The 22,556-nt window shown below is 48.5% G+C and overlaps 1 protein-coding gene across 5 annotated transcripts; it reads right to left on the bottom strand.

The window, feature by feature from the left end:
• Positions 1-13,116: 13,116 nt before the first annotated feature.
• Positions 13,117-20,757, bottom strand: PTGR3 (prostaglandin reductase 3). Of its 5 annotated transcripts, none has more exons than XM_047766946.1 (3): positions 20,440-20,572; positions 16,892-17,006; positions 13,117-14,101 (listed from the first exon to the last, which is right to left on the bottom strand). In XM_047766946.1, exon 3 carries the CDS (start codon positions 13,939-13,941, stop codon positions 13,177-13,179), a length of 765 nt encoding a protein of 254 aa, XP_047622902.1. In that variant the 5' UTR covers positions 13,942-14,101; positions 16,892-17,006; positions 20,440-20,572; the 3' UTR covers positions 13,117-13,176. The 5 variants fall into 5 exon arrangements, with proteins under 5 accessions (XP_047622902.1, XP_047622900.1, XP_047622898.1 ...); XM_047766944.1 differs by lacking the exon at positions 20,440-20,572 and adding an exon at positions 20,251-20,420; XM_047766942.1 differs by lacking the exon at positions 16,892-17,006 and having other exon boundaries at positions 20,440-20,757.
• Between the last annotated feature and the right edge of the window lie 1,799 nt (positions 20,758-22,556).

Raw genomic sequence — 22,556 nt, 5'->3', positions numbered from 1 at the left:
TGGGTTTCTTACTGCTGCTCTAGGGTTGAATCCGATATAAAATACATGTTCCTGTTCATTGCCATTTATGTGTTAGTTATCATTAACAGCCATTATAATTTTTTCCCAGTGGCAATTACATTGATATTACTATATCTAAATCAAAGAGGACATTGCAGCAATTACTGTCACAAGTTGATTGGGAACCACCTAATTTTTAAGTGACACTATTTTCTTAGCACGATAATTTTCCTTCATAATAAATAATGTACCAGGAGAGTTGTGCAACCAAAAATGCCATTTTACACATGATTTTTTTAATAAACAGAAAATATGCCTACAGTTTCTCTTCCGTGTATGAATAACAACATTAAGATCTGAATTCTAGGTCTGGGAAACATTTTAGCAGATCTTAAAGCCAATAGCTGAGTTGTATGGGGATGGGTAAGGAATGAGCTTTTCATGCTTTCAATCTTTTTCTAAAGTAGGTGAAGAAGGGAGGGAGGGGGAGAGGAAGAAGGAAAGAGAGAACCGAAGAGGGAGGCTCTCCCCTCCCAGATTCCTTCTGTTCTCGGGCGGGGCTGCTCCCACCTCCAGGGGCCACAGCAAGAGCTCTACCAGATGGGTTTCTACCTGCTAGATGAGCCACAGAAATTCATGTGAGGTTGTCACAGCTCATCCCAGACTCCTCCCAGGCACCAGGAGGCCCAGGGGCAGCAGCCTTGAGGCACGAATCCACTGCCTTGACTTCCACACTCACAACTGGCGCTGATTCTGACCTGCTGGCCAGAGCCTTCCCTTCCATTCCCTGGGTGATGGTGGGTTTCTAGCTGTGACGTCCCAGTGCAATCCCTGGTTTAAGTCACCAGATCTTCCCTGAGGGCTGGTTTCCTGGATGAGGAGCCTGGAGGGACTGGGAGGGGTGAGCCCAGGATGGGAAATCTTATAGAAAGGGGACCAAGAGCATCCTTTCCCCCTGGAGTCTGGCTGAGGTGGCCCTGAGCTGGGTTAGAGGCAGTAGAGCCTCCCTGAAGGCAGAGGGCTTTCACTCTCTCCTTCTGATCACTTCCACGCCCTCTGGTTGTCGCCACTACCTGTGTGTCCCCACCTTAACCCCTGAACATGCTGGAATGCATCTGTCCTCTTCTCCTTCCATCCTGTTCTCCTGGTTAGAAATTCCTCCTTCATCTCAATGTGTGCCAATTTCAGCTCTAAAAACTGGCCACTAGGTAAAACAGGCCAGAAACAATCCATTCTTCCTGTGAAAAACCCTTTGACACACCTGGTTTTACAATGACTTGGATGTCTTCTAGCTGTGTGACATTATGAAATTCACTTAACTTCTCTGGGCCTCAATTCCATCAGTGAATGGAGAGTAACTATCCCTCTTAGTCCTCTATCCTTCAAATACCGATTGAACACCTGCTTTGTCCAAGTCTGGTTAAGCTGCAGATCGTGAACCAGGCCACCTTTGTCCCTACCCAGAGGTTTTATTCACTAGCCCTGTGGCCTTTGGGTGTGTTTCTGCTGCTTTCTGTGCTCAGTTTCCCTATCTGTTAAGTGAGATCGATGATAATAATGGATCCCATTATTATTACACAAGGTGGTTATATGGATTAAAGAGGTTAATCCTGGCCTCATGTGAGTGAGATATATTAGATAACATTGTGATAAAAAATGATACCTGAGGTCACAGCCCAGAAACCCCTGAGCCCATACCCCACTGTCGGTCTGATTTGACAGCCATGAGCCTCTCAGCAAGTGACCACTTGAAATGTAGATTATTCAAAGTAGATTATTCAAACCAAGTTTTTTAAAAAAGAAGAAAATATCTCAATGCTTTTAAAATATTGATTATGAGTTGAAATGATAATATTTTGGGTATACTGGGCTCAATAGAATACATTAGAAAAATTGATATCACTTTTTCTCTCACGACTCCTAGAACATTTTGCATCACACATGTGGCTTGAATTTGCTGTTCTTGTTTCATTCCCATTGGACAGTTTTGTTCTAGAACAGACTGTTCTGGGGATCAAGTGAGGTAACTGTGTCAAGCACGCGGCATACAGCCTGGAGCACTATAGGTGCTTGTTCAATGCCCTACCTCCCCTCCCAGGCACCCAGCTCTTTGCATGAGCCCCTCCTGCATGCAGGGTCCTGGCAGGCAGGACCACGTGGGGATGGTCCTGGGGATGGGATCCCACTTCAGGCAGCATCTGAGAGGTAGACACATATGTTGGCCGATGGGGCCTTGTCCTGTAGCTGGGGGGCCTCTGTCTGGCTGGGGTCCTCTTTCCTGCTCAGGCCCAGCCGCCCCTGAGTATGACAGAGCTGGGGGCTTCTGGCCCAGCCAGGCCTCTTCCTTGCCCAGCTGCCCACCTCAGTGCGATGGGCTCTCCCAGCTTCCTAGCCTCCAGCGGCTCCCGAGGCGGTGAGGGGCGGGGGAGGACAAACAATGCTGTTGGTTAACATCATACTCTTGCTCCCTTCCTGCATGAAGAGCCCTGGAAACCGGGACTAAATGTGTGTGTGATAATGAGATTGTTGGTAGAGAGTCATCTTGAAAGGACAGGAGCAATTAAGCCTGCTGATTTGCACAGGTTAGAATGACAACATGCCAGCTCGGCCCTGCTCCTCCACATAATAGGGCCCAGCCCTGCCCGACTGCCTGCACAGAGCCGGCTGTCAGCCCCCTGGGATCTGGGTCTCTGGCTCTGGCTCACGTTGCCATGTCCAAGGGCTGCCTGCTAGCAAACCCCCGAGACTGCAGATTCTCTCATATCCTGCAAAGTCCTCCCATGAAGGAGGGCCCCTGGGTACCCAGCACTCTGGCCCAACATTACCCTAATACCTAAGGATGCCAGCGGAGCCTCAGAAGTGATGGCAAGCGATGCTACCATCATCCTTGAAGGCGGCCCTGTGGATGGGTGGTCATGGGGGAGGCTGAGCCGGAGGGTTGGAGGCCAGGGGCTGTGCGGCAACACTCTTCATGAGACACTGGGGTGCAGGGGGCCCCACTGATGACATGGCATCCGAATGGCTTGGATGAGGTGATTACAGTGTAGGGGCCTGGGGGCTGCCCCCTTAAATCCACACAGCCCCATTCAGAGAGCTTGAGAGATTCTTCATCTGCTCTAAGCTGCCAGGGCTTTTTGGAGAAAACCAGAGGTTTGGGCTGTGCTTAGAGGCTACCTGTGCTGCAGCCTTGCTGGGAAGCCAGCCAATCTCTCCCCCATGTCAGGGCACACTCACCACCCTCACATGCCAGCCAAAATGCCAGAGCCGGGCTCTTCCTGGCTTTCTGATGACATTGCCTCTGTACAGAGGTCCAGCCCTATCCTGAGCCCGGTTCTGGGGTTAGACCTCCCTCTGAGGGCCTGCATCACCAGTGCCACCCCTCAATTCGAGGACCACCCTGTCCCACAAATTGACTGCCATCTCGTGAGGAGCTTGGTTTGTGGTGAACACTCCTGTGGTTGGGTGACCCATGGGGCTGTGCCGATCCTCAGTTCTCGGTGCACTGGGAACAAGGTAGGAGAAGAGGACTGGGCAGGGAGGATGCATCTGTGGAAGGGCCCGCTCTCCCACAGACCTAGGGAGTTCTGGAACTAGGGTGGCCCTTCATCCCAACAAGGTTCTTGGTTGTGTTGGGGGGGGATATCCTGGCCTCCCCACCCCCTGGAGGTGCTGGATCTCCTGGTCATGTCTTTCCCACCAGAGTTCTCCTGGAAAGATCGATCAGGCAGGATGGCAGTTACCATGGCATTGCAGGGACAGAGAGACCCAGTCCCCAGACTGGTCCCATGGTGTAGCTATCCAACCTTACTGGGTGCCAGAGACCCAGCAACATGCTCTGTCCCTGGCCCCAGGGTGTCTCAGGATCCAGGAGGAATTTGCCTATTGTTGCCTGGAGCTCTGATTCCATGGCCTTCCAGCATCCATTCTGTACCACGTGGCTCTTGTGTTTGGGGTGGGATGGCCCACCATGCAGAAGGAAAGCCATTCCTTTGCATAGATGCAAGTGACCCAATCTAAGAGAAGTAGAAGCCTTTGTTGAAGGTGGTGGGTAGGGTACGGATGCAGTGGAAGCAGAGCTGGTCCTGCAGGCAGCCATGTGATGAAGCAGTCTAAGAAATGAATCCCTGAGAAATGGAGCCAGATCCCTGATCAACCTGTGCCTGAAGCCTGCCCTATCTCTGAGAATCCCGGTTACACGAGCCCCTACTTGTTTAAGACAATTTGACTTGGATTTTCTGACACTTGTACCCCCAAAGAATTCTAATTTTAATGTAATACATGATAAATATGTAATATTTTGTATGTTTAATATGAGTATATAGACATTTTAGGACTAATCCACTGTGGACCTGTCATAGGCTAGGGTTCATCTAATTTGGGTGAGAAGGGTCATAGGGGTATGAATAGTTTCAAGTTTCAAGGCTTTGTGATTTACCTCATGGGATTTCTTCTCATTTTTCTAATCTCAAGTTGGTCAAAGCCCGCTGTCCTGGTACCACGGTATGGGGAGCAGGCTTAGCTCCATATAGGAAAATCTCCCTAGCCATCTGGAACTGAACCCACAGTATCTCCAAGGTCTGCCGGTGACTCTGTGCCAGCTCGGGGCCAACTGTGAGGCAGGCTTACCTTCAATGAGTTTGGTCTCCATGGAGACAGACATGCAAGTAGTGGAACAGGGCACCATGGAAGGTGCTAGAAACAAGGGGTGAGCAAAATGCCACTGGATCCCAGCGGTAAGAGTAACACTCTTTCCTGCTGAGGAATTGGAACTTGGCGAAAATAAACTCATGTAAGGCAGACAAGCAGCAAGGCCACCTCTGCCATCCCTGTCAATCTGTCCTTAACCATTGGTCACATTTTTTAAAGCTTGTCCATTAAGGAAAAGATCTCACTTGGAAGCTGGGGTGCCCAGGATTTGTCAGATTCACATTTAGGTGTCCATAGGGATCCTGAGACAGTGACATGCAGAAGAGGGCCCTTCTTTCTTGGGCCCGCCCAGCCCACCCTGAGACCCTGTACTTGCCTGGCCTGTGCTCCTGCTCGCCCGGCCCCTCTGGAGCTTTTCTGATGCCATCAGCCTCACTTTCAGTCTCTCTGCCCCTTCTCCACCTGCTGCCCCCAGTCTCTCCCACTCTGCTGGTGCACATGGGCAGGCCATTGTCTCCTCAGTGACCCTGGGCAGAGACTGGCTATCCCTGCTCAGCTTCCAGGCTTTTCTGTGGGGGTGGGTGCTTAGCCACATGTGCTGCTACAACTGCAGTCAGCACCTGGTGAGGGGATGGGATGAGAGCTGGGGACACCCAGTGGTTCATCCCACCTGCACAGTGACACGCAGGCCAGAGTGCTGAGATGCTGCCTTCTGGCCTCTGTCCAGGTCCCTTGAGAACACTAAGCTCAATTTGCTTCCTTTTTTTGACCCCAAGATGCTTTCTTATAGCTTTCCCAGTCCGAGCTCTTATGGGGACACTAGGGTGGTTTATGAAGACACACATGTGCGGCTTGTAACTTTGATGAAGACCACAGCCTCTTCAACTTCTGTCATTTCTACAGGCCTGTCTTTAAATAAAGGCTGCACAGGCACCACGTTGCTGGTTCCAAGTGACCTATTCAGAAAGTGGATGAACACGCCACCCCCCCACCCCCACCCCGGCCCCTGGGTAACTGTAAAGTGTTAGGATGATGACACACCCACACCCATGGAGGGAAGACCTGGCAAAGGACAGCTGCTGTTTATCCTTAATTCCCCTGTAAAAGGACTGATATTCGACTGGTGACTGGTGACACCTGGGCAGGGGAGGGGACACTGATGGGATGGACAATTTGATTAGAGAAGCAGGAGACGGGAGCGTTCTGGCCACCTTTATTTAAAAGGCAGTGAATGTGGAGGCAGAGGGTCTGCTGTCACCTTCTGCTGAGTGGCCCCAGGACACACCTGTCACCTTTCTGTACTTCCTTTTGCCCTGCTTAGAACTGGATGAAAACACTTGTTACCAGAGCACTCTGAAAAGCAGGCAGGCAATGGTGTCACAGCTTGGGGGGACTGATGCAAAGAAGTTGAAGTGTGAGGATAGCGGGCACCATTTTCAAGTTTTATCAAATGCTCATTTTATAATTCAGACCTAGGTTGCTTTTGGGTTGCTCAGAAATGCTTTATAAAACTGCATGGGGTGTTCTCATTGTGGCACAGAGGTAACGAGCCCGACTAGTATCCATGAGGATGCGGGTTTGATCCCTGGCCTCATTCAGTGAGTTGGGGATCTGGCGTTGCCATGAGCTGTGGTGTAGTTTGCAGATGCGGCTCGGATCCTGCATTGCTGTGGCTGTGGTGTTCACTGGCATCTATAGCTCTGATTTGACCCCTAGTCTGGGGACTTCCATAGGCCAAGAGTGTTGCCCTAAAAGGCAAAATACAAAAAACACCAAAAAACAAACAAACAAACCAAAAAACCCTGCATCTTGTGGGGTGGGAATCTGTTCAAAAGCAGTGAGATCCAGGACCTTGCTGCCCACCGTGTGGTCCTGGCATCAGCAGCACCTGGGAAATGCAGACACCCAGGCCCCACCTGGGACCTGAAAAGCCAGGCCCTGCATTGCAACAGCGGAGTGAGTGTACAAGAAAGCTGGAATCACAGACTTGGAGCCCAGTCTCTGTTCAACTGGTGAGTGAGTGATTCAGTAAAGTCACTTTTTTGTACTGCATCTTCCAGTCTGTAAAATGGGCGCCATTCATGCCTATCAATTTGACAGGAAAGAGGTGAAGACAGGTTGTTATATTCTAATCTGCCTAATTTGTAAGCAAGTTCCAAGATGCTGTATAAAGGATGCGTAAAAGTTGAAATGATAAATAAATATTCTTCAATAATGACAGCGACTGTGCTTTTATTTTTACTGCTTTGGGATGAGCATTTTCACAGCTGTGATGACACTAGGGCTCTGTCAGCTTCACCTCGGTCTGCGTGCCTGACTACCCGGATGTGAGTAATTCTCCAAAAGTTACTTTGATAAAAACCCTCAAGGAGACAATTCAATTTCCAAATGTAAATTCCAACAACATTCAGAGGCACGGCTACTGCTTCCTGTCCCCCGGTGAGAAATGAGGTTTTCTACAAAATGAGATTGCCTTTGACATTGTTGCTGTTCCTGCAAAGGGTTTCTCAATGTTAAAAGAAGCTGTTCCTATTGGGACGGGATTTGTTCGTGTAAAGTTGAAAGTTTACGCTTGTTATGCATGAGTTCCAGGAAGACAGAAATGATGTAGAAAGACAGGAATGTTCAATGTCGTGTGGTTTTGAAGGGCTTGCTTCCGAGCCTTAATTATGATCTGTCATTTGTACTGAGGATGAGATTCTTGCCATGTGAACCCGAGATGTGGACCCACCGCTGTCTCTTCCCACACGCACCCCCTTTACCCATGTGCGCATCCGGCCACCGCAGCACAGGAGCGGCCAGGTGCAGAATTCCACATCAGGGGTAATGGCCAATTCAGACTCTAGATATTTTGCTGTGAACAAACATCGTCAGCATTCTAAGGGCAATAACATAAGCAAGTGAAATATTCTAGGGGGAAAAAAAAACTTCAAGCCATGATGATAACGCTTTTCTCTATTTGATTTTCATTATTTGATGTCCCAAATGGTTTGATAGGGGACGAGAACTTTGCAGCATTAAAACTAGGTTGTGGGCATTCAGCCCTTAATTCGTTGAGCTGACATAGCATCAAATGGTCTGGAACTCGTGCTGTATTAAAGGGGGTCTTGAGTGGAACACACTTATTTGGTCAGAACCATGATATTCTTCCTGGTTTGGTCATCACCGCATCCAACATACGATTTGTAAGAGGCCAGGTGTTTGTTGTTCTGTGACACTTTCAGTCAGCCATCTAGGAAGGGACCTTGGCAACTTGCAAAGAGGTAGGACAGAGGTGGCCTGGTGCCCTGGGAGAGCTCCCTGTGCTCTGGCTTTGTCCTCTGTGACCTTGGATAAGATCCCTACTCTACTTGGGTCTTGATTTCTCCAGTTATAAAATGGGTAGAACTCAGTTGTCCCTTAAATCCCAAATGTTACATTTTAAAGGACAATGGGGCCTTCTTGGCTATGAGGAGGAGAACATGTCCCAGGCTCCCCCCGGTCTGTGTCTTGCATGTGTGGGTGTGCGTGTCCCTCGCATGGCCGGGCACGGCTGCCTTGCTTGGGCATCAGCAGGACATCATGTGATTAGCTACAACGCTTTCAGGCTGGAACTCTACATTTTGTATCTTACTTTGAAAGCTCCTATAAGTAAAATAACTGCTGGCTTTATTAAAAATATTCATTTTAAAAAAGGCCAAGGCAAGGACTTGGAAGCTGGATGCTCTTTCTCCCTAAACACGCTTCCATGCCTCCCGCTGGCCAGACAAACCACTCGCTCAGGTCATTCTAAGACACGGCTAGGTTCTTTCCATAGAGAGCATAAGGCGTGACAGCAGCTGGCAACTTGTAGACCATTCTCCTGAGCTCTAAGCACAAATCCATCTTTCATATTGGATGTTACCATCAGTCAGCAGGGTGTGTTTTCATTATTATTTTAATTTTGTGTTGGCAGAAAGACAGTCAAATAGTGCCCTTCAAGGGAAAGTCTTACTTTGGGGGGCTGTTGGAATCCGTACTTTTGGCTCATGCTTCTCAGCACATATGAGGCATGTATTGGTTTCCCTAAACTAGCCTCCATGTGGTACTTACCTTACTGCTTGAGAGATGCAAGATTGCTTCCCAACAGGGTCCCTGCCTCCTGGGATGCTTAGAGAAAGTGCTGAAGGGCAGGTCCACAGGGGGAAAAACCGTCATATCAGGAATAGATGCTCAGGGGAGTTCCCTGGTGGCTCAGTGGGTTAAGGACCTGGTGTTGTCACCACTGTGGCTCTGGTTACTGCTGTGATATGGATTCTATCCCTGACCTACAACTTCCACGTGCTGCAGATGCAGCCAATAAATAAATAAATGAATGGTTGTTTGGGCAGTATTTATACCCGGCCACTTTTAGTCTTACTGTCACATCTCATTACCTACTCAGATCCAGTAGAAAAATTATACAGAAATCTCAAGCTGTATGAACTGAAATATGTATCTTATCTGACTTTTGGGGAAATGTCAAGTCTCTACTACTATCGAGAATTACTTAAACTGACACATATGAGGAAAATATAATTTATTTTGTATGATGATTTTTGGTGCTAACATCCCATAGTTTGCTTCAGGTGAATAGCAAAAAGGTTCTCATATCAAACATCCTCCCTTTTACAAGCTGAATAACTTGATGCTAAGGGCCTACTGAAAAATGGGATTCAAAGGCTAAAATTTCTACCCCAACAGTACTGATAATCCAGAGTTGTCTTTTTTGACTTCTGAAATATGATCATAATTCTGGGCCATCACTAGAAAGTTAGTTACAGAAAATCTAACTTTCAAAAAGACACTAACAAAGTAAAAAATTAACTAATAATGTTTGCATAGATTTTGTCTCTAAATCAGTACTATAAATAACAAATTATATTTAATAAAACAAGAGGACAGAAAATATAGCAAATGGTAATATGAATCCATTGAATCAGGCCATTTGCTCCTGAGCCGCATTCATAAAATTTGTATTATCCTCTACAGTTGATCGTATTTGGTGTTTTCCTACCATATGTGTTCTGAAAGTTGCACGTTGCTCACCTGTTTTTATATGAATCTAAAATATGCTATTTATCCCATATATACATGTGGTCAAGTAATTAAGGAAAATATTTTTCAGAACTGAGCCCTCCCTGCCCCATTCTGATGGAAATTCTGCATGTAGTAAATTCACACTAATTGGGAACTCCACGAAGGGGTTAAAACATTACCCATTACAAGTTGGGTGGCCATTATAAATGTTACCCAAATAAAAGCCAGAAACAGGAAGCCAAAACGCAGGTCCCTACGGCAGGCACGTCTTAAATGATATCATTTGTCAAGTTTCCAGCATCTTGTGGTAGTGAACACACAAAAAAGGAGATCTGTGTTGTACCGAGGACATTACATCCTCATTAGCTGGAATGTTCCTTAAGTACATAAGGCAAGGTTTTCATTTTAATAAGAAGCAGCTACTTGTCACTGCACTTTCATTAGATAAACACCGAATGTAATACTAATGACCATTTATAGAGGCACTATCTTACTCCTGAGAAACTCCATTCAGATGAAATCATATAATAACGATTTATAGAGTACATCATGCAAAACTTCTATGTCATTTCTTTGCAAACTATTCCCTGATTTATTTATTTTTTTATTTTTTTAATGCTGACGTTGGTCAACAGCAGAAGTCATGGACTAAGGGAGCTGAGATGACACTGTTGATGTTTTTTTTGTGGGCAAAATAAATTTGAAGGAAGAGCATTTTGACTTTTTGGAAGTCACAGTGGAATGGTAAGGAAGAGTTGGGACTCCCTTGTTTCTTGATATGGTCACCGGAGTGGAGGCTCTCCATTTGCCCAGCCCGAGACCTCAAGGCTCATGTGCAGAGAAGGCCACCCTGACAACCCAGAAATAATTCACCCACCATGATTGTGCAGCCCCAGCCCCGTCTCTAAAACAAAGACTGACAATTGCTCTGAATTATGGATGTACTTTTTGTGATATGTAATACAGTTCAGAAGAAAGGTGGTAGTGCACTGCACCACTTCACCTCCCATTAGAGGCTGGTTTCCAACAATAATCCCAGAAGATGAAACTGATGCTGAACTATGACCCTCAATTTACAAATCATTTTTCAGAAGAAGAATAAAAAAAGTTTAAACATATTTTTGGCATTATCTGAATGGGCGGAATCTTTCATGCTTGTTTTCTAAGAATAAATGAAAACAGCATGCACTGTCATTTCTTAGTTGGGGGAAAGACAGGGCATTGGGTTTTCAGATTATATTTTATTTTAAACCTGGGTGTTTGCATTTTTTTTTTAAACATAGCTGAATGTGGTCTATGCCTTCAAAACATAATAAATTTCTCTTCTGTAGCTTAAGGGAACCATCAGTTAAAATGTTGGTCTTTCATCTTTATTACTCTCCCATTAAAATGAAAGAAACCGGGATGCACTTCAGTTTAGAAGAAGCAATTTAGTTGGCAATGTCCTTACCTGCTCAAGTCTGGACAGAGGCAGAATGTGGACGTCACATGCCTATCTGCGGAGGAGGCAGCCAAGCCTATCAGCCAGATACTACGTTAAAGGTAACAATATTCTCTGATGAGATGATTTGATTACGCTTCTCCACTACCAGTCCTTCCCCTGCCGTCACATTCACAGCGCCTGTCCCCTCCCCTTCACTGGTTTGTGCATCTAAAAGTGAGGCAGTCTCTTTCTGTTTGCCACAGCTGTGAGGTCTGAAAGGGACAGATGAACAACTGAGTGTCACACTGGCCCAGCGTCTTGTGTCCCCCGCACGAGTAACCCTTTGCTATAATGAGGACACAAAGAGCCTCGTATCAGGCTGCTACTCTTCTTCATAACTCAAAAGCGTCACAGTGGCAATAGCCTCCAGTGCTATTTGTCTTTAGTGCAGTTGTGACACTTCGGCATGATCCATAATTTGGCAGCTATTTACCGTGACATTTCCCTTCAGTGCAGCCATAACATTCAGTGAAGCCATTATTTGGTCCCATTTACCATATAAATTGTATTGTTGTGCATGCATGCTAGCAGCTACATTAGGTACCTGAAAATGAGTAAATCTTGTAAAATAGATACTAACAGCTATTCGGCAGTAGGGTTTTCTTGGTCCTCAGATGGAAGGAAAGAAAAATTAAATACGGTCCCCAAGTTTCCCAGAGCATCTTTAATTGTGAGTATATTTATTTCGCATGTTAGAGGCACTGAAGCCCACAGCTTTGGAAAAAATCATCTGGTGGGCTCTGCCTTCATTAGAAAGGCACTATGAGAATTCCAACTTAATGATGAAAGCTGGAGCAGGCTCTGGTGAGCTGAGGGTTAGGAGGCTGGCCGATCAGCTCTCAGGCGTGACTCAGAGGGGAGAACATAGGACTCGTTACTTTCAAGTGTGTGACATCAGGCGATAGTGACAAGGAGCATCTCATTTCAGCAGGACATGTGGAGTAAAATGGGAACACAGCATCCATGGCTGCATTCTGTTTCCATGATCCAAGCTAAAACACACCTTCCAGTCCCGAAGTCTTTAACTCGAAGCAAATGCTTGGCTATTTGAGGTCACTTTGGTCCTTATGCACAATGCTATCAGGTGTTCTCTATTTAGGCATATGGAGGGTGCTATAAGGACTCTCTTGTGGGTCCCTGGTGTGTCTTCCGGTGGATGGCTCATGTGCTAGCCATCGCTGTGAATGGACACATACTCTTCCTCTCCTGTACCGGTACAAAGTTTTCTAAACCCTGAATCTGTGTAGTTTGTCTTTCCCAAATCTGCTTTTATCTGTATATGCTTTCAATGCTAATTTGCTACTTAAGGGAAAGAGAAATTTTCCATTTCACACATGCCTCACTGGGATGAATGTGCATAAAAGCCATTAAATAAGAGGTACTTCTTTAAAAGAGGTCTGTGCTCACTTCATCAATTTTTTTTTTCCTAATAATCTAACAAAATCAAAGTTTGGGGAGAATCCCTCCAAATTCCTACATAGATAGTCAGCTAGTGATTTATAGAAAATGGAGGACCATTTCCTGAGAATATGGACTCTGAAAAATGGCTGGCTTTTCTATATCTCTTCTCTCTCATTTATTAACAACTTATTAGGATAAGACCAAACTCTTTCAAAGCAAAGGACTCATGAACTATTTTCAAGACCGATTTTAAGATCTCATCACGCTGAAGACATACTGATTTGATCAGATCTTGCATCAGGAATTAATTTAGTTCCCTGGAACAATAAAATCTGGAATGAGACTGTCCATGAATAAAGAACTGAATGTAAAGGTTTTACCTCTAAGCCATCGAAGGAAATTTTATTTATTTATTTTTTGGCAAGGGAGGAGCAAAAAAATTTAAATAAATAGAGGAAGTAAAGAAAAGAGAAGGAGAAACCAATTCTTAAACCTTACTTTTGTTTTAAGAAATACCATCTCCATTACCAACTAAAAATAGATTTGAGTAAGTCTGGGGCATAAAATGCCCATTTTTTTCTCCTTTTATTTATGCCAGTGTTTTGTTTTTACAGCTTACTGTTGACAGAGTGAGGTAATTCGACTACAATTTTTCCAGTGTTTTTTCTTGTGTACATGTAATCGACAGCCCGGAATACAGACTCCAGGCCTATAAACCTGCCCTCTGCAGACAGGTGTCCGAGATCAACCTCACAAACCAGCTCTCCACCCGCGTACATCTTAAGCAAGTGGTCCATGGCGGCTTGATACTCAGGAAGGTAATGGTTCAAGAAGAAGCCCTGGATGCTGGCAGATTTCTTCAGCAATGTGGCTGGCAACGTTTCCGCTTTCACAGGTGAAAGGCCGGTAGGAGTCTGGTAGCCGGAGACGAAGCCGATCACTATCAAGCGCCCTTTGATAGCCAGAGCCTTTACAGCCACATCAAACATGGCTCCCCCGACGGATTCGTACACCACATCCACACCTCGGGGGTACTCCTGCTGGAGGATGGCGCCCACCTGCTCGGCATTATAGTTGATGGGACGATCACAGCCAAGGGATTTCAGAAAAGCAGCCTTTTCATCCGAAGAGCAAGTTCCGATCACGTGGCACTTGGCCTTCTTTGCCAGCTGGACGGCAAACTGGCCAGTCCCCCCAGCTGCTGCCGTCACCAGAACTTTTCTCCCTTCTGACAGTCCTCCCAGCTCTTTCAGGCTGATGTAGGCAGTGGTACCACTTACCAGGAGGGTGAGATACTCAGGTTTCACAGACGGCACTGGAATGGCCATCCTGGCAGGCACCACCGTGTACTCGGCGAAAGAGCCAGGTGCCATGTAAGCCACAGCTTGGCCAACTGAGTATTTGGCGCTGGCGGAGAGGCCTAAGGCCACCACCTCTCCAACACCTTCGAAACCCACGTCAAAGGGGATCTTGACTGAAGGGTCATATCGGCCAGCTGAATAGTTGATGTCAGATGCATTAATACCAACAAATCTAGAAGAAAACAATCACGCAAATACATTAAGATGTTTTCTTCATCAAGGCCTTTTATATTCCACTTAGAAAAATTCCTCTAATTCCAGTGACTATGGAAGGTAGCTAAGCTATATATTTGGATAGAATTTACAAAATCCAGCCCTGATATTCAGTTCAAAAAAAAAAAATCAAACAAGTATGAGTTCAACAGTGATCTATTTTCGAATTTGGGTATATTTTACTCTTTCATTACTCCAGGAACAATTTCATATCCCTTTAAACAGCAAGTTATTTACTTCACATGCCATTTATTCCCCTCCTCTTTCTTTCCAAAGAGGAAAAAAAAAGTCAGGAAACCCTCTTATACACAAACTTCACTGGAGCCATGAGTTGGAAATTAATTGGCCTCTTAACAAAGATGTTAAAAACAACAGTGGGATAAAATATATTCAAAGAAGTAGACTTGTATTGATTCTGGCAACAATTTAACACTTCAGATAATAATAGTAACGACAATGATATTATTGAAGATTGATGTAATGTGCAAGGTCACTGGCTGTTACATGTTACTGCAGGGGTTGTTTAAAACAATGTTAGAGGGGCTGCAGCAAATTTTCTTTCTGATGTAACTATGTGCAGTGTGAAAATATGCATTTTGATTAATTGAACAAAAATTGTCTCATAAGAGTAGAGAGATTTTTATGGAACATCTAACATTTTACAGTCCTTCCCAGATGAAAAGGAAAGCAAATCGGCACTATATTTTTCCTCAACAAGAAGCAGAGACATACTTGATTAATACCAGATGATTATTTTCACTTTGGTATCCAGAGTCAATTTAATTGTGAGACTGGTATTTTTACCAGCTTTTTTTTTTTTTTTTCCATCTCAGTATACCTCATAACAAAAATACCCTAATACATAAGGAAAAAAGCCATCTCCTAAGAATGTCAGGGGTGGCTGAGACACGTCATGGGGGACCCTAAAAATGTCATTTCCACCTGCAGTGAAATGAAAAGGTGATGGTATCTGGTGGCAGGAAGAGAGCTGGTAAAGTAGGTCATTTTAAAATAATTTACTTCCAATGGACTTTTAATTTAATTTAATAAACTAAAAACTGCCCCCTGCAAGGGTCCACTTACACTGTATTAGAGACAATACTCTGCACTTATAAATGCCCCCTTATGGCTTTGCCCTATCTATCTACAATATTGAAAGCTCTCTACACATTGTAGAAATAAGAAAGCAGGAAACACTTTAGGGCATGTCAAGCAGCTTGCAGAAGTTAGCAAAAACACAGCCTCGGCAATAGGCTGCAGAATTCCATACCGGCACACCGTAGGCAGTGATGAGAAGTGGGAATAATGCTTTTGGCTAGTTCCTCACTTGGCATTTAATACCAAGATGCTTACATTCTATTTTTGTGAGGGGGAGGGGCTGCTATCTTTCTTTTCCATTTACCTAATTCTCAAGGCCTGGCCTTTTTTTTTTTTTTAAAAAGGGCCAGCTTTATGAGAGCTTGCTTCTGGATTTCACAGAAGGCAGCCAGGGCAGAGCCCAGCTGGAGCCCCTCTTGGTGCCGGTGCCTGGCTCAAGGCTGGAAAACAAACTCTGGGAAGGCTTCGCGGGGGTGGGAGTGTCGGGCTTTCCTTTAGAGGTGGGGGCCGGGGCTGATCACCAGTTCCGTTCTCTCCGTCCAGGATTAGCTTAGCCCTTCCTGTGGCCTCGCCCCTCCTGTCTCCTCTCGTCCTCCCCCCTTCCCCCCTCCCATGGTGTTTCTGCCTTCCCAGAGGCCCGTCCCTTGCGGGGAGCCCCCGCCTCGGGCCTCTTGGATCCCCCCACACACACTCGGTAACTGGCGAGCCCTGGGGGGCCTGCCAGCGGGAAAGCACTGCTGTAGGAAAAACGCAGCCCCCGCCCCGGACTGTGGCTGCCACTTCCTGGGAGAGGCGGCAGGACCATGCAGGGCGCACGCTTGTGGGAAAGCGGCGAGAGGGAGAGGGCACACGCGCCAAAGAGGGCAGCAAGGGCGGGTGTGTGTGTGTGCGGGAGGCGGGGGGAACGACACAACACTCTGCGGTGACTGCAGCCCACCAGCCGCAGCTTGAATCTACCCAAATCAAATATTGCGGTTGAGCCCCGAATAGGGCTGGAGCGGTGGCAGGAGACCGCAGGGCCGGCCGCGCGCGCCTCTCGGTGCGCCGGGACCAGCCTGCGGGGCGCCAGAAATCCCGCTTCTGGGACCGTCTCCCTTCGAAGTGCCAGGCCTCCGCTGATTGCCTGGCTGGTGCCGTCCCGCGCGGCCTCTCCACCGCCGCCACCGAGAGGTGCGATCAGTGAGTCCGACTCAAGAGCCGGCTGGGCCGCGCGGGCCGGTGTCGGGGTGGGGGGTGGGGGCCACCGCCCAGGCCCACGACCTTGACCTTGGCCTCCCTAAACCAGGCGGGGGGCCGGCAGGCGCGCCCAGCCCGCACCCTCCGCGGAGCTCAGGCCCAGGGTCTGTCAATGTGCCAGGGGAGCCCAGGGCACACTGAGCACCGCAGCGCACTGGCGGCGGGACAGAAGCCGCTGGAGGCCGGACCGCGACCTTGGCCTCGCAGGCACCCCTATTTTTCGTGTCTCTCCACCCCGCCCTTCAGACTTCTAAATCGCCTGCGTCTCGGGTGAAGGAATCTAGAGTTCCTGCCAGGCTCCGCGCACCTCGCCCTCTCCATGGTTGCCCAGCCCCGGTGCGGGCCCCCGCCTCTCCCTGCACCCTGGCTTTTTGATGGTGTATCTCCACAGCGGGTGGCGCGCCTCGGTCCTTACCTGGGCTTTGGGAAGAGCTGGGTGAGAGCCAGAAGCCCGCGCCTTTGGCTCCATCGGAAACAAGTTCAAGAGCAGCAGGCGCAATGGGCGAGGGGGCCTGGTCGGGGAGCAGGGACTGTAAGGTCGAGCGAGCAAGAAAAAGAAAGGAAAGACAACGCTAGGACGGAGGCGCGCATTTGGAGACTCGCCTAGTACCCTCTTTAATTTAAAATATGTGCTTTTAATGAGTGCAGGGTTCTAGCGATCCGACGGGCAGTGGATCCACTCAAAATACTAAAATCGAGGAGCCCCAGGAGAAAGAATGAGACGGTGAGGGCTTTCCCCCATATATACCCTTCCCGAGTCCCTCAGTTTATTTACACTAAAAAGTGATGGACCCCTTCCCTGTGTTTACCGTCAAACAGGGCAGACCTTAGAGGGAGGGGAAAGGCTTTTCTCTGAACAAAAACCAAACCCGAAGAATCAAGTCCAGAGCAAAACCCTCCAATACTGGGAGATAAATACAGTCGTCCAAACCAGACCTTCCCTTTAAAAAATAAAATAAAATAAAGAAAAGGAACAGTGAAGAAAGAAAGAAAGAAAGAAAATCTCGGCCTGGAGAATCAGCAGAAATAGTTACCCTCCCGGAGAGCAACAAACGGTTTACCAAAAAAACGCCTTCCCCATCCCCCATCTTCTTTTTGCCATTAGGAATGGCAAACTCTTTGCCAAACTCTTTGCTCTATTATCTTACACTTGAGCAGAAAATCGTTAGAAATATTTGGAAACGAAATAATATGCCACCATCTTACGAAAAAGCTAAAAATAGCGCACAGACTGACTTAACCACGGAGTGTCTTTCTCCCTTTTTCTTTTCTTTGAAGGGTTGGGCATGGGGGGGGGGCGGTGGGGGGGAGCGAGGTGGTCCTCCGATGTTTGAAACCAGAAGGTGAGAACTGGATAAAGGAACATCAATTATACATTCTAAAGGGATTCTAGGTGCCCCTTCCCACACCTTTCCTAAATGGTAAACTTGATTATCCCAAGTCGATGCCTAGCTTAAAAGCACTTCCCTCCTTGTGAATAAAGAATTTGTATTTTCTGTTAAAATGGAATGACACGTGCAAATGGCCCAACTGAAAGAAAAAGTCAGAGGGAGCACAGTTAAAACCACCAAACACTTTCCAAACAAGTGAATTTGAGCTCAATCCATTCACTCCAGAGCAGATTTTATTATGATAAAAATGAGAAGCTCTTGCACAAAATTTTCACGCAGTTAACACTGTTCTGGGAGATCTAGTCTAGGATTAAAATGGACTAACCTGCAGTGAATTCCTCTACTCTTAAAAACAAAAACAAAAATTAAAACAAACAGGTAAAATGCCACCTTTACTGACTACGTTTCCTAGAATAAAAGATCTTCCTCTGACTTGGGGGTAAGAGCGGATTTTCCAACAGCAGGGAGAGGAGGTGAGGATTCCTCCCCCCTCCCAACACGCAGAAAACTCTCCCCATTCTTCTATTGCGGATTTCAAGGTAGAAGTTAGAGGTCAAGCGGTTAATATAAATATACTATTTATATTAAAGGGTTTCTTGGCAAACGTGGGTGGAAGATAGAGGGATGGATCTTAAAGCCACCCAAATCGAGGAGCTTCTAACATGGCAGCCGGCGCTCCAGAACTCCGACCACCGAATTCAGGGATTGGCCTCAGTGACCCAGCGCGGGGGGCGGGGGGGGGGGGGGAGAGGGGGGCTGCCCCGGCACCCGGCGGGGAAGGGGCGCACACTCAGGGGAGCTGATGCCCAGGAGGCAGAGAGGCTGGGCAGCCCGCGCTGCGGGCGGGAACAGCCTCCACGACGGCGTAGGCGGGGGTCCCACCTCGCTACTGCTGGGACAGCTGGAACTTCACACCTCCCCTTGCCTGATCGGCTCATCAGTTGCCCCCCGCCCCATTTCACACCCTGTTTCTGAAAGGTATTTTTTTCCAAGCAGTCGTGGGTGTATGTACATCAGTGTTCACAGACAATAGTGTACTGTTTCAGGAAGAAAAAAAGGAAAAAAGAAAAAGGCCTATGTGAAACTTTGCCTGTTAAGTCTGTTTGGAAGCTTTTCAGTCTGAGTCTCATCTCAACTTCCAGCAAATCACTCGTGTGTTCCCTCTGTTCTGCGTGAACACACACGCCCTTCTTTTTAACTTGGCTGGGCAGGACCCGCGTCCTGATCTCAACCGCCTCAGCCTTTCATGGCATAATAAAGTCCTCTGCAGCCTTGTTTCCATCGGTGCAAACTTTTTAAGGGACAGACAGCCCACCACTACTCGCCCCCGCCCCCACCCCCAGCCTCCACTCAATCCCACCGTTGGCTCACTCAATTTTTACGTTTCCAACAGGTTTCCAAAGGTTTTATATCATGATCAGAATTCCGAGGTCTTACAGCCTTGTTTGGCAGGCAGATGTCAATCTCAAAAATGGACCGATTAAACGTTGCCTCAAACTACTTAGGTAAGATACACTTTGTCCTTCAACCCTCGCAGGAACTTAATACTTTTTGACACTCAAGTGATAACAGTTACAACCAGAATTTACTCCTCCCTTTGAAAGTATTATTCAAGCTGAAATATGCAATACTGTATGGAGCCCCTTGGATGGGAAGGAGCAGGCGGGAGAGTCCAGCTCTTGCCAAGGGGGTAACGGGTACCACCCCGTCTGCAAGTCAGGCGGCGAGTAGACCCACCCGGCAGAGACCCTCTGGCAGGGCACCGAAGAAACAGGTCCCCTCTTTTCCTGTTGCTTCAGCAGTTACTAAAGATTAGTGAGGTGGAAAGACATTAAGGTGGGAAGAGTGGAGGTGGAAAAGACAGTCCGAAGGTCAGGCAACGACCCAACTGTCACCCTAAGGTCTGCAAAACGTTCGGGCAAATGATGCCATGCTCCGACCCCAGCCCCGGCCCAACCGCCCGGCACGCGCGCCACGCGTCCGTGGGTACACTACAGGGCACAGACGACAATTACACAGCACTGACAACACGCAGACGGATTCGGCGAGGTGCACACCAACACCCAACCACAGGCTCCGCCATTGCGAGGCGGCTGCCACCCTGGAGTGGACAGGAAAAGCCAGCCGGTTGTCCGGCCTCCTTCCTCCAAAGCACGTTACCTAAACTTCGCAGTTTGTGTCCAGGCTGTTCACGCTCCACCCTAAAGATTATGTGAACGCAGGAGCCGTGGGTGCGCGCGAGTGGGCCGGGCGGGGAGCCTCCCCTTCTGGGTCCCGTCGGTTTTATTTCGGGATCGGGAGGGGGAGGAGGGAGGAGGGGAGGGGAATCCCAAATTAAAATAACCCTCGGTTATGAGGAAGTGCGCCTGCATCTTATATTCACCTCGGCAACAGTCACATCACTTCGCCTTCGCCAGATGGCGGCGGGTTCAACTTCCAGGGATCTCGCAAAGTCAGGCAGTGCGCCCCAGCGCACGCCCGAGTGGGGACGCCGGCGGGCGCTGGACCGCCCGAGAGCAGCGCAGAGCGGGCAGGGGCCGGGGCCGGGGCGGGGGGCGCGCGCCGGTCTCACCGGTTCCGGACGAGGAGGTCTCCGTCCCCGGGGAGTGGCACCGGGCAGTCGCGGCGCAAGGTGACGGCCTCGCGGAAGTTGGGGCTCAGCCGGGTCACCACTAGCTTCTGCATGGCGCGTGGGATGGCCGAACCCTGGAAGTCCAGGAAGTGGCGGGCGTAGGACATGTCCACGATGGCTCTGGCCCCGGCGAGCGCTAGCCGCATCATGGCCCGCGCCTCCGCCGGCTTTCTGCGTCGCCGCTGGCCGGGGTCGCGCCCAGCCCGGGCCGCTCCACTCGGCTCAGCTCAGCGCGGCGGGCGGAGCGGGCGGGTCCGCCCCTCCTCCGGCCGGCGCCCTCCCCTCGGCTCCCCCCCTTCCCCACTACGCCTGGCGCCCGCTCCCCCCGCCTCCTTGCCCCGCCGCGCGCAGTGCAGGGAGTCAGCGCAGCCCCCGCGGTTCCCGGGCGCGCCACCCCCGGGGTCCCGGCCGCGGGATCGCCGCCTCCCCGGCCTCTGCTCCTTTAATCTTTTTGTTTTGGTTTGAATCTGCTCGGCGCAGACTGGCCGAAGATCCTCTCCGCCCTCCCCCCTCCTCCTGGCACCCGGGAGGCACCGGATATCCCCACCCTCCCCAAGGTCTAAAAGCCAGATTTGACTCCTCTAAAAGGGTGAAGGGGGCGACAGGGCACCCTTGCGTCCCGGGTTCGCCGCGGCCCAGAACCGGCAGCAGCCCCGGGCGTCCTCGGAGCTGCGCGGCGCCCGGCGGCCGGCGCAGGCACCTCCCCTTCCCGTGCGAAGCGTTCACTTCCTTGCAAGGTGGTACGAATCAACCCCGAGCGCGGTCGGGGCGGCGGGGCACGGCCCGAGCCCCGGGCCGGGCGGGGAACCCTGGCCGCCGGTGCACGCCCACAAACACCCAACATTGGGCTGGGGGCGCCCAGTGCACCCAGCGTCCCAGGCTCTTGGCCCCCGTCCCATAACGTCTTGCCCGCGCCTTCTGCCTTTAGTCTGTCCCATGGAAGTTGCACGAACTAAGCCATTTTATTTGACCAAGATTTCTTTTTTCCATGAATGTTTTAAGTAGCCTCTACAAGACTGTTACATGTTTCCCACTGGGAAAGAGTACATATACTGGAAATCATAGGGCCACATTTCCAGAGCATATAAACATTTTAAACTTCTAGGTGGGGGAAGCCAAGGGAGTTAATTGAATTGGAAACTTTACCAGGATATAAGAAGACCTCTTTTTATAACCTAGCTAGACAGATCTGCAGTTCCATCGTGTCAGTTTTCTCCCTAATTGTTGGTATTGACCAAATAATCAATTCACTTTTCATAGAAGACCACATTAAGTATTTTTCCACATTTTTTTGGTGTAGTGAGCAAAGCCCATCATTAAGTTTTTATTAAAGGTGTATACATTATACTAATTTTTTCTTTTTAGCTATGAATTATCAAATCATTAAAAACCCCACAGTGCTCCTCCCCAATCAAATAGAACCACCAGGCTAACACTGCAAAAGCGACACAGGTATTTTTATCTCAAATGGACGACATTCCTCATCCAAGGGTGGTTGTATCCACGTGGATGCGTGTCTATGAGTGTCCAAGCGGGGGCGGGGGGGGGGGCACTTACAGGCTTAAAAATCTGCAGGAACTAGTGTCTACCTAACTTGGCTCATAACACATGGGTTTTACCCAGTATCAGCCAGTGGATTACAACAACAAACCCCTCAATGTCTTTTTCCAATGTGCAATCTTTATGTTATGCTGTATTAAGATTTCTTTTTTGTGTCATATTGTTTAGCTCGGGGAAAAAAAAAAGAAAACAAAGCAATTAAAAAGATTGACAGGTATGGTTTGTGAGAGACCTATTTGTAATTGTCAGGGTGACGTTGGCGAGAGGAGGAGGAGTAAAAACTGAAGCCGGAAAAGCAGCTCGATGTGTCTGTCTATCAGTTGAGACTGTCTGAAAGCTCTGCGATCCGAATGTGTGTTATATTTCACTGAAAAGAGGAGAGAGCGAGAGTGCATCTCCCTCTCTCCCAGGAGTTTGGGGGGGACAGTCCATGCTCATCTCGCCCACCCAGTGAATGTCTGCTCTTCACCCCTCCGCACACACTCTCCGGGTTGTTG

Source organism: Phacochoerus africanus, chromosome 2 (genome assembly GCF_016906955.1).
Source record: "Phacochoerus africanus isolate WHEZ1 chromosome 2, ROS_Pafr_v1, whole genome shotgun sequence".
NCBI lineage: Eukaryota > Metazoa > Chordata > Mammalia > Artiodactyla > Suidae > Phacochoerus > Phacochoerus africanus.
The sequence above is the reverse complement of the archived record's forward strand: the minus strand, read 5'-3'. Positions and strand labels throughout refer to the sequence as shown.

Excerpts from the sequence above, each read along its gene's own strand:
- PTGR3 (XM_047766942.1), bottom strand. The coding sequence starts at position 20,648 with ATGATGCGGCTAGCGCTCGCCGGGGCCAGAGCCATCGTGGACATGTCC. Across the intron at positions 14,102-20,439 it reads GACCTCCTCGTCCGGAACCG|ATTTGTTGGTATTAATGCAT; the intron begins GTGAGACCGGCG and ends GTTTTCTTCTAG.